Here is an 11977-nt window from a genome sequence, read left to right as displayed (position 1 = left end):
AGTATAAACTCACATCTAGTCCAAACGAAGATTCCAATGCACCAAATTTTATCTCTTGGCAAATAAATTATGTACAAAGTCATTTATGTATTCATCATTTCTAATAGTTCATAACCCAATTTTTCAAATGCTTAGAATGTAAAGTGAGTAACTAATATGGATTACACACTAAACTAAGCGTTGTACTAACTACGAGATGCAATATACAAACATTGAATTAGAAATGCATTACATGTATTCATGTAAGATTAATACAAATTCATTTACGTACTCAACATTTCTAATAGTTTTAACCTAATTTTTCTAATGCTTATAACCGAAAGTCATTGAATAGTATGAATTACACACTTAAAAATATATTGTACCAACCCCCAGGTACAATATACAAACATTGAATTAGAAATGGATTACACATTTGAAAATGTATTTTACAAACTACCAGATGCAATATACAAACTACCAGATGTATAAAATCTTTTGACTGAGGATATTTTGGACAAAAGACTAAATCCCATTGATCTTTTAGAGCGGATTTTCCCTAACTTTTGGACTTCCTACAATCCTACCCATGGCCCAAAGAATAATGAGTTATTTTGAAAATATATAAGGACTTACTTCTATTGGTTGAAATTGAAATGTTGATGAGTTGGACAATTTGAGATATCTCAAAAGGGTGTCTTAGTTCAAGTTTTGCATTGGAGGTGATTTTTTAAGAAAAACTCAAAAAATCTTATGTAGCACTCCGAGTTTCTAAGATTGAGTTTTGCATTAGAAATGCTCTTAGTATACAAACTTCAAGTAATAAAACACAACTCTACACTAACAAGAAAACTTCAATTGGATTCAAACAGAAACCTTTTTAAATTTATTTAGAACCAACCATCCAGACGAAAGATGGTTTCTTATATCTCTTTCAATGGAGAAGCAAAACAAAATAACAAGATGAGCTAAATTTAGCATATTTAGGTTGCAAAAAGCATAATAATAAGACTAGAAGAATAATAATAAACCATTTTATGTTTCTTTATCTAGTCCTTGTACTTCATCTCAGACATAAGGAAGCCAGGCATGTCGTAGGAGGACGAAAACTTCTCGACCGCTTCTTTCAGAGCCTCGATCTCCTTGTTGTTCACAAGCCCTTTGTTGAAGTCCTTCAATAGCTTTCCATGTTCTTTCTGAATCTTCAGAGTAATGGTGACAGCTTGGTGAAGGAACTCCGCGATCTGCTCAAAGTCCTTCTCGACCAATCCTCTTGAAGTCATGGCTGGGGTACCTGCACCAGAAATTTTTCGATTAGAATGGTAACAACTATGATTATAATACGCCTTTACGATCAATCGGTGCTATAATAGAGATGTGGAAGAAACCAAAAAAAATGCTTCAGATGTTAGTCTTACCAATTCGAACACCTCCGGGAGCCAATGCACTGCTATCACCAAAGACAGCATTCTTGTTCACAGTGATGTTGCATAGATCACAAAGCTTTTCAACTTTATTTCCTGCAATGACACATAACAAACAGTACCTAAGCTTTAAAATGATTATCGGTAAAAAAAAACTTGGATAGACACCCAAATAACACATTTCTTGAATTTGTTTTGAAAATGAAAACAATCAAGAGCCTGGTCACAATGTTGCCGAGTTGGTTAGGAGCTGAAAAACAAAAACGGTTTTTACTCCTTTGAGAACGGGTGAGCTTTATGTAAAACCTTAATCTTAGATCAAAAGCAGATAATATCATCAGTCCTATTATTACCAGTCAAGCCAAGAGGACGGAGGTCCCAAAGAACAAGGTGATTCTCAGTTCCGCCAGTGACGATGTTGTAGCCCTTGCTCATCAGGTAGTTCCCAACAGCAACTGCATTAGCCTTCACTTGCTTAGCATAGGCTTTAAATCCTGGACTCGAAGCTTGCTTCAAGGCAACAGCCAAAGCACCAATTTGGTGGTTGTGTGGACCACCTTGGAGAGCAGGAAAAACAGAGAAGTTGATCTTGTCCTCGAAATCGTACTCAGCGCCCTCAGGCTGACCCTTTTTGGCGGGCTTAGGGCCTCTCCTGAAGAAGATCATTCCAGCCCTAGGTCCCCTCAAACTTTTGTGGGTTGTCGTTGTGACAACATCACAGTACTCAAATGGGTTGGCAGCTTCCTACAAAAGCAAAAAAGAGAGAATGACTTCTATTATGCTTTACCTTATGTGGTTGAACCTGATAAACCAAGTTTTTGACAGAGGATCACATAACAGGAAATCAAATATTTATATTGAATCAATGTTTCTCATAATAAACAATAAAGCTAATAATGTAAACATCATATCCCAAGTATATCTGAGGCCACGGATATGGAGCTAGTGCTCGCCACTCAATTAAAATCCTAATTAGCAAGGAATGGTTGATACCTGAGGGAAATAATAGTTACAAATACATAATTCACATAACGAAACACAGACATTTCAGCTTTCTTGGTTTTCTGGATATTTGACTAGCATCATTCAATGAGGATAAAATGCTACACAATTTGCCAGGTGGCACTCCAAGAATCATTATAATTTGACAACGAAGTAAAATAATAGAGATCCACAATTCACATAGAAAAACATGGAATTTCAGTATTTAATTGGTTTTTATGGGTGTTTATGTAGCATGTGCCTATCAGCAGTCCAGTCACCAATTCAACAAGTGAACTTTATTTTATAACTTTATTGAACTCCCATATTTCTTGATGCAGGAAAGTTCATTAATGTACATGAAACTACACCATAATATATCTTAAATTTAGAATTCAGTTTCATATCTTAAATTTAGAGTTCTCATTCAAAATTATAAATAAACCCAATCATAAAAACTAGAGTAGAAAAAGTTCATATTTGAAAGAGGCTCTACCTAGCAAGAGATCAAGTTCCGTCAAGGAATCAACTCATCTCTTGAAGCCTAGTAAACAACCTCATGAAGCATCAAATTCCACTTCAAAACATGATGTATTAGAATATTACAAACCAATTTGCGACACCTTAATAGCTTACACGAGTATATAAAAATCACAAGAATGATTTAGATTTCAAATGAGCCCGGATGCAATAAAATTAAGAAAAACGAAACCAAACATCAACATCTTCATATAATCATATTCAAATATTGCTACATATTTATCAACCCGATGAATTTCATCAAATATGACAAACACAAGATTTCATCCAACTCAAAACCAATTGACAATAAGTGGAGAGGATCCATATTATATTATTGGTTACTAGATCACACTTCTTCCTTGTGGGACTATTGTCACACATCTCAAGAACCCGTAAAGTTTCAGCAAACAACATCAAATTATCATTGAAAAGTAAAGACTTTGTCAACAACCAAGATCTAGATCCACAATATGTTATAATAAAGAATAGTTTTTTTGGAACAAATTATTAAAATTATTAAACCCCACTTTAAAGACAACAAATCAAATACAGTAGTAATCAAAATCATATAAGTATAAGTTGGGTTACCTGAGCAGCAACAAGACCACTAATATGAGCCATATCACAAAGCAAAAGAGCACCACACTTATCAGCAACAGACCTAAATCTAGCATAATCCCAATCTCTAGGGTAAGCACTACCACCACAAATGATCAATTTAGGTCTAAAGTCCAAAGCTTTCTCTTCCAACTTATCATAATCAATATACCCAGTAGTTGAATTAACCTTATAAGGCAAACTCTCAAAGTAAATTGAAGTTGCAGAAATCTTTTTACCTCCGGATGTGTAATACCCATGAGTCAAATGTCCACCAGAAGGAAGATCAAGTCCCATAATACGATCATGAGGGTTCAAAAGTGCTGTATAAGCAGCAAAATTTGCAGGACTACCAGAATAAGGTTGAACATTAACACCCCATTTCTTAGAATCAAGACGAAATACTTCAAGAGCTCTTGATCGACATAAATTTTCAATTTCATCAATGAATTCATTACCTCCATAGTATCTGTTCCCAGGAATTCCTTCTGAGTATTTGTTTGTTAAAGCACTTCCAAGAGCTTCAATAACAGCAAATGAAGTGAAATTTTCAGATGCAATTAATTCAATTCCTCTACATTGTCTTCTCTTTTCTTTTTCGATTAGATCGAAGATCTCTTCATCTACTGTTTGAAGATTTGAGTTACCCCAAACATTGACTGGATCCATTGATGAGATTGGAGAAATGGGTATTTGATGAAATTGGGGAAATGGGTATTGATGAAATTGGAGAAACGGGTATTTGATGAAATTCAAATAAAAGAGAGAGAGAGGGGTTGGGGTTGAGGTTGAGGTTGGAGGGTTCCTTTTGAGGAGGAAAACGCAGGGCTTTCCGAAGAGATAGCGGAGGTTTTAAAGGATCCTCTGGATGAGATAATGACGATTATACCCGTTTGGTGGGACTTGGGGTTTGAAGTGCTACTTGACATCTTGCCGAAGTCGACCAGTTAATATTTGTGCGACGTCACCGGCTTAGTCGCTTGCTAAATGTCCGCCCATTTAAGAATAAATATGGAATACATGAGGTTTAATCTACATTCATGTTTCAATGACCTTTCATTTATAATATGGTTCGAGCTTCTCAAAATTTCATCAAGCTTAAGTGAGCTACTTGGCTTTGACAAAGACGTATCATGTCAACAACGTCTAAACTGGAATATCACATATAAACATCCTCCTTTTGATTAGTGTAAGCCCCCGTTTGGACTCGTCAATACCTATAAACCCAAAAGATTTGATGGGTTTGCACGGGTTTTGAACACTATGCTTTTATTTGTCAACTTCCGGCCATAATCTAATGAACATAAAATTATAGAGTCCGATTGGTCTGACTCGATGAGGAAGTAACCCGTGGTCATTTGCCTCGATTCCCACCGCTACCCCTGGGCCTGGTAAGACTCCAAAATTTATTTCGGCCTCCATCTCTTTCGCCCTTCCCCACTAAAACTTTTGGGCCTTATTTGGTTCGCAGACATGAAATTCGGTGATTAAGAACTGCAATCTAAAATACTGTTTTGTACAAGTGAATATATCACGAATTGTATTTTCAAAAGAAACTTAAGAAAGGGATCTTTTAAGTTTGAAGGGAAATCTCAAAGACATCGCTTGAGAGGGTTGTGATTTCCCTTTCATATACAAAATGTCACAAGGGTGCTTTCTGGAAAAAGCAAAAAAGTTGGATTTTAGAGATGAAAACAAACACTTATAGTGGTTAAAACAACAAGTTGGTCACAAATTTGATACCAAAACAAAATTAACTCTATTTTATAACGAGAATCTAGTGTTGCTTATTGGGTCAGTCTAGCCCAGTATGGACCTCCAGGGCTTTCTGGAGTTTATGTCAACACTTTAGAAGCACTTGGGCTACCAACTGTTGACTCAACCTTTTTATTAGTTATTGTAGAATAAATTTAAAATTTATATAAAACTATTGATATCTATTTTCATATGTACATAATGTACTCTTTTTTTGTTGAGAAATGTACATAATATGCTTAAGAATGTTTTAAAGATCATGTTAATTTACATTTTATATTTTATACGTATAATGCTAATCTAACCAAACTAGGTTGCTTCGTTATCTCATTGGTCTTTGTTTTGGGAAAATTTGGATGTATATTGTTGTCTTTTATAATTGCCGGGTAAGTTTGTATGTTAGTGTAGTACCTCGAACCGACCAAGGCTTGCTTGAGCCTGACCCCGTGCCGACCCAACCCAGTACGGGGTTTAGTAGGTAGGTCCTGGTTTTCCCCCAGACCAGGATATATGTTGTTACAGACTAACTCAACCCGAAACTATTTGAACTCGGGTTGGCTGGGCCCGTCTCATAACCTGGTTTAACCCATAAATCCATGAAAGTGCCAATCCCACTCTCCACAGAGGGATTGCAGTGACAGAGAGGCAATAACACCATTGAACTTTTTGATAAGCAACACCGACACCCTTTTCCCCTTCGTACCAAATAAAGGAGATGTAAAGTTAAGTTTGTCGGTTGAATCTGTGATTATAATTAAAAGTATAAGAATTCAGATGGACCCGACCATGAGATTTTTCTAATACAATGACACGGCTTCTCTCTGACCAAGGACACCAAGACCCACATCTTAACTGACTCGTACAAAGAAACATAATGCACCCTAACCGAAGTTTAAGGTCTCCCTTAACATATATTTTCGAGATTGGTAGAAGAACATGTCGACGGTGATATAGTAACATGAATGTTATAACTCCGTCTTAGGGTTAGGTAGACATTACATCTAGGTTGAGTAGAATTCTTATTTTAGATCTCAAAAGTTCGATCATCACTTTTTAGTTAACATTTCAATTGTTGACAATGAGATCTTAACTAACATGACCACGTCGTGGCTTTTCTACCCTCATCTTGGTTAAACATACTTGTGAAGTGTGATAAGACATTGAAGTAAGATTCGTATTCAAATTCAGATCTACTATTATACATTTGATCAGATCGCTATGTTGAACCACTAATTCGTTCAGTTTAAATTAGATGATGAAATTATACTAGTTTTTTTTTTTTTTTGATGAGATAGATGAAATACTAGTTGAGAAGGTTTTTATATTTTTGTAGTGGAGACTGGAGAATGGTAAACAAACGCATTAAAGCCTGTCAATCGAGTAGGTGACTTTGGACAAGCTCCTCGGATTTCTGGTCACTTTACTCTCTATAGTACCCTTCAACCATTTAATGACACAATTCGAAAAATAATAAAGAAATGATCAAATCTAATTTTCCTTGTATTTATTAATTATTAGCCGTTGTCAACTCTTCTAAAGATTTATTCACTTTTTCTATATTGTGGTAATTGATCCTCCACATCACAAAATTCCAATATTTCACCGTCAAACAACAATATTTTTTTTTTTTTTTTTTTTTTTTTTGGAAACCAAGGGAACAAATTCCATTAATAAGTGATTGAATCACAATGTTTACATGGATGAATTCTTATTTCTCTCCTCTGAAAACTTCATGAGAGTTACATACCTTTAAATGCAAAGTGCCTCATGAAGAGAAAGAAATTGGACTAGACACAGACACTATTGGGATCCTAAAGATCCGAGAAAAAAGACCCTAAAGGTCTGACAAAAGGATCCTAAAGATCCGTGAAAGGAGACCCTAAAGGTCTGACTAAAAGCAAATTACAACAATAATAATTGAAAATACAAATTAAGAAAAAACTAAATTTACATCCCTTCGCCGGAAAACTGCCATTGTCGTCGGAAAACCGCCGCCGGAAAATCACCGTCGGAAAACCGTCGTCATCACCGGAAGGAATAATTAACTCAGTAAGTCTCAACGAGTAAATTCCTTTTTATTTGTTATTGATGAAAGTGATTCCTTGTTCTTTCAACCCAGATCTTCAGTGTTAATCATAAACATAAAATACTCCACCACTACCAAATCTTGCATGATCTAATAGCCCACCGTGAACAGATTTACAGTAAAATCAAGAGACAGTGAGAGGGGGAATGGGATTTAAATGGTTTACTAAACTGAAAATCAATCGGAGAAAAAGAGACGGGGTTTGAAAACGAGAGAAGATGGAATAGGATCAAAGAGAGAGAGGAATAGAGGGAAAGAGAGGTGTAACCCTCGCCGGATCTGGCGAGGGTTTCAATTGAGCGCGAGTTAAACAAAGGTCAAACAACAATATTGTTTGAAAAAAAAAAACCTATTTGGCCAAAAAGTTAGGTCCCACTTTCTTCTCCTTTTTGAATTATTAACGTGCTTCGAACTCTTGACTTATAAAGCGGAAGACTAAATTTCTTACCACTCTAATTAAAGGTTGTTGGCAACTCATCAAAAGTTGATAGGTCTACCGGCCATTATCAAATATCATTTAACCTATAATGGATGCAGCTGCATCAACCGTCGGACTATGATAACGTTTTATTCTTGAAAGTTTTAAAGACGCCTCCGGAAAGTCTTAAAAACGCTTCCTCTGGTAAATTTGAGAACAAATTTGTGAGAAAAAGAGGCGCCTTTAATACTTACAGGGAGGCGTCTATAAATTTTATTTTTCGTTTTGGTATTTACTGTGTCGGCACTTGAATATCCACCGCTTCTTCAATTCACAACTACCTATTAACTGTCAAAAGCAACGTAAACAAGATCTCAACCGTTCATTTATTTACTCCTAAAAAACTATTTATATCTCCTTCATTCCTCAATCAATTCATCCCTCCTCCAATCTTCTCTTCAATCTCCAAATCTTTCAACCTAGAGAGATCTGAAAAATGGAATTGGTTGTTGAGAAAACCTCATCAGGAAGAGAATACAAAGTAAAAGATATGACACAAGCTGATTTTGGTAGACTAGAGATTGAACTAGCTGAAGTTGAAATGCCTGGTTTAATATCATGTAGAACTGAATTTGGTCCATCAAAACCCTTCAAAGGAGCTAAAATTACTGGTTCTCTTCACATGACTATTCAAACAGCTGTTCTAATCGAAACCCTAACTCAATTAGGTGCCGAAGTTCGTTGGTGTTCTTGTAACATTTTCTCAACTCAAGATCATTCTGCTGCTGCCATTGCGCGCGATAGTGCTTCTGTTTTTGCATGGAAAGGTGAAACCCTAGAAGAGTATTGGTGGTGTACTGAAAGAGCTCTTGATTGGGGTTCTAATGGTGGTCCTGATTTGATTGTTGATGATGGTGGTGATGCTACTCTTTTGATTCATGAAGGGTTTAAAGCTGAAGAAGAATTTGAGAAAACTGGGAAATACCCTGATCCAAATTCTACTGATAATGTTGAGTTTCAAATTGTTCTTGGGATTATTAAGGAAGGATTAAAAACTGATCCAAAAAAGTATCATAAGATGAAAGAGAGATTGGTTGGTGTTTCTGAAGAAACTACTACTGGTGTTAAGAGACTTTATCAGATGCAGATCTCTGGAACTTTGCTTTTTCCTGCCATTAATGTTAACGATTCTGTTACCAAGACCAAGGTAATTTCTTTTTCTCAATCGTGACCATTATCCCTACTGAATCCTGAACAGGGTATATGGACGGACATGATTTAGAGAGAAAAATGTCCGACGGGATTTAGTGAGAGTACTTTCTAAATCCTGTCTGCCCACATATTCTGGTTAAGATTCAACTGGGATAGTGGTCTGACACAAAATGACTAGTGTAAGGGATAATTTTGCTAAATGTTCATTATTTGGGTTTATGACGAAATTTTTGAGTTTAGGTTTCTTAGTTATGCAAAAAGAAGTACTAGTAATTTTGTATTTGAAGGTGTAATTAAATGTTAATTAGCAAATGAGTCTCTAAAGATATTATGCTCTTGAAGGTCTAATTAAACTTTACAAATTTGTTTTATAATTTTGATTTCTTGTTTACAGTTTGATAATCTCTACGGATGTCGTCATTCTCTCCCTGATGGGCTAATGAGAGCTACAGACATCATGATTGCCGGTAAGTCAGCTGTAGTCTGTGGTTACGGAGACGTTGGAAAGGGTTGTGCTGCTGCTCTAAAACAAGCCGGAGCTCGTGTTACAGTAACTGAAATTGATCCAATCTGTGCTCTTCAAGCTTTAATGGAGGGAATCCCAGTATTAACCCTAGAAGATGTTGTATCTGAAACTGACATATTTGTCACAACCACTGGTAACAAAGATATAATCATGGTTTCAGACATGAAAAAGATGAAGAACAATGCAATTGTCTGCAACATTGGTCATTTCGATAACGAAATCGATATGTTTGGGTTAGAAACTTACCCAGGTATAAAGAGAATCACCATTAAACCTCAAACTGATAGGTGGGTATTTCCAGAAACCAAGAATGGAGTTATAATATTAGCAGAAGGAAGGTTGATGAATTTAGGTTGTGCAACTGGTCATCCAAGTTTTGTTATGTCTTGTTCATTTACAAATCAAGTTATAGCTCAACTTGAATTATGGAATGAGAAAGATTCAGGTAAATATGAGAAGAAAGTTTATGTTCTGCCAAAACATCTTGATGAGAAAGTAGCAGCACTTCATCTAGGTAAACTTGGAGCTAATCTTACTAAGCTTTCTAAAGATCAAGCTGATTATATTAGTGTTCCTATTGAGGGACCATATAAGCCTCCTCAATATAGGTACTAAGAGAGAGAAAGTTATGGAAGAGATAGAATGCTGGTGAGTTCATGAGTGGGGATGGGGTTGTTTAGCTTTGAATTTTGTTGTGTTTTGGTGGTGGGTGTGGTGGGTCTCTTTTGAGAAGAAGAGTAAAGTGGGAATTGAATAAGGGTTAGTTGGTATTTGTGTGGGTGTTGTTGAGGATTTAATATATTTTGTAATAAAAGCATATCTAATATATGTAGGTGGTCTTGAGTTTGTCTGCATCCAACTCAAAACGAGTTAAGTAAAAGATTTACATAATGGACTTGGCTCTGATACCATACTAAATATTTACGTACAGTTCAGAACCAATTGACAACCTCGAGATTCCCTAGATAAAACTGTATTACCAATTGGCAACCTCGAGATTCCCTAGATAAAACTGTATCATATTGCTAGTAATAAGACTTTTCCTTTTACTATCATCAAGAATTCTTATGCATGATATTGATATAGACATTCGTATTCTTTCAAGCACAAAGCAAAAGCTTTGTTGAGTATCAGACGGAGAAGCCCCTGAGCATTTACATAGTCAAAGTTATCGACATTGGGCTTCAAGAAAGAGGGGTTTTTTTTTACAAGTGAACTAAAATGGTACTAATATTTTATAAGTAAAACTATGGTAGACTATGGTGAGGGTTTTGAAGAAGACAAAACTACCAAATGTATCAAATTGCAGTGGTCGGGATAATGTTTGTCAAGAGCCTGTCAGGTCATAATCCAGTAAACAGAAGTCAGACGACAAAAAGATTCAGTGATCGTGAAAGTTTGCAGGCAAAGAGCCATACAAGTTTACCAGACTGATGAAATAACCTGTAACAACACTCTCATGACACTCATAAAATGCTACTCATACAGTTAACTGTGATTTCATTCCTATATGATTGATTGTATTTGACCTCCTACTAGATTGAATTGTAGTCTGGGATGAAATTTTACGTCTGTCACATAATAATGCACATATATCAGAGTACTTTAATCAGCGAAGTGGCTACTACGGTACTACCAGAAAGAACCATGAAAGACGATAAACTAGGTCCAAAACTGAGTCCTTCTAAAGGGAGGGTGTGAGGTGTTACCACTGAATCAAGTTGAACTTTAGAGGAGTCTACAACATAGTTAAGTAGTTGGGATCGGCCGATCCACCAAAGTAATTTGGGGACCCGGATCAAGATTGCTTATAGCTTGAGCCAATCCCATTCAGTTGTTATGTATGAAACTCCAAATTGCTGTTACGTATAATTTGATATTATAGTAATCTTCGTTGGCCTAAGTTCATATATACAGGATCGTAGACACATGGATATACATATACATCTATGTATAGGAACTCGAGATAACTAGGCCGAGTTCATTAATCTCCAGAGTTACTCAGAGTAAATCGGGGTTTGGCCCATGTCCGATAGCGAGCCAATCCCACACCTAACTGCTAAGTCACTTATCAATAACTAGTTTAGCACTCCAAAGAAAGCCTAAAGTCCTCGACTTTAGTCTACTTTGCGTGAAACAAGTACTTTACCTATATCATCAAGAGCCAAGTTAGCCAACTGTAGAAGTGCAGGCTCCATGGTGAAAACATTTTAGGTGACATCCATTTTAATTTTCTTATCATTTTTAGTACAGGAGAATAGAGAAAGTTTATTCTTTTATACAAGTATTTGGACGTAAGCATTTCTACATCTTACCTAAGGTTCTGCATCAACAAAAATCTGCTACGTTCTCTTAGAAGGACTCTGTTGAGGTCTACTGTTCCCATTTCTGGACTAAAACAACGTAAATTGGAAGCTTAAACGAGTAAATGAGCATATCAAAACTACAAAATCAGAAAAAATATGACAAAGAAGATC

The 11977-nt window shown here is 36.0% G+C and overlaps 2 protein-coding genes across 2 annotated transcripts; one reads left to right on the top strand and one right to left on the bottom strand.

Moving 5' to 3' along the window:
- Positions 1-837: 837 nt before the first annotated feature.
- On the bottom strand, positions 838-5049 carry LOC147559944 (serine hydroxymethyltransferase 4-like). The gene is made up of 4 exons (XM_086661905.1): positions 3495-5049; positions 1757-2147; positions 1398-1499; positions 838-1273 (listed from the first exon to the last, which is right to left on the bottom strand). The coding sequence occupies exons 1-4, from the start codon at positions 4170-4172 to the stop codon at positions 1029-1031; spliced, it is 1416 nt and encodes a 471-aa protein (XP_086518031.1). The 5' UTR covers positions 4173-5049; the 3' UTR covers positions 838-1028.
- Positions 5050-7934: 2885 nt separating this feature from the next.
- On the top strand, positions 7935-10326 carry LOC147559943 (adenosylhomocysteinase 1-like). The gene is made up of 2 exons (XM_086661904.1): positions 7935-8969; positions 9369-10326. Exons 1-2 carry the CDS (start codon positions 8259-8261, stop codon positions 10113-10115), a joined length of 1458 nt encoding a protein of 485 aa, XP_086518030.1. The 5' UTR covers positions 7935-8258; the 3' UTR covers positions 10116-10326.
- The last annotated feature ends 1651 nt before the right edge of the window (positions 10327-11977 follow it).

This window comes from Eschscholzia californica, unplaced genomic scaffold (assembly GCF_041429995.1).
Source record: "Eschscholzia californica isolate CP2 unplaced genomic scaffold, dmEscCali1.0.p SCAF_2, whole genome shotgun sequence".
In the NCBI taxonomy this organism is placed as follows: Eukaryota; Viridiplantae; Streptophyta; class Magnoliopsida; order Ranunculales; family Papaveraceae; genus Eschscholzia; species Eschscholzia californica.
Note: the sequence above shows the minus strand (reverse complement) of the source record. Positions and strands in the feature narration are given on the sequence as shown.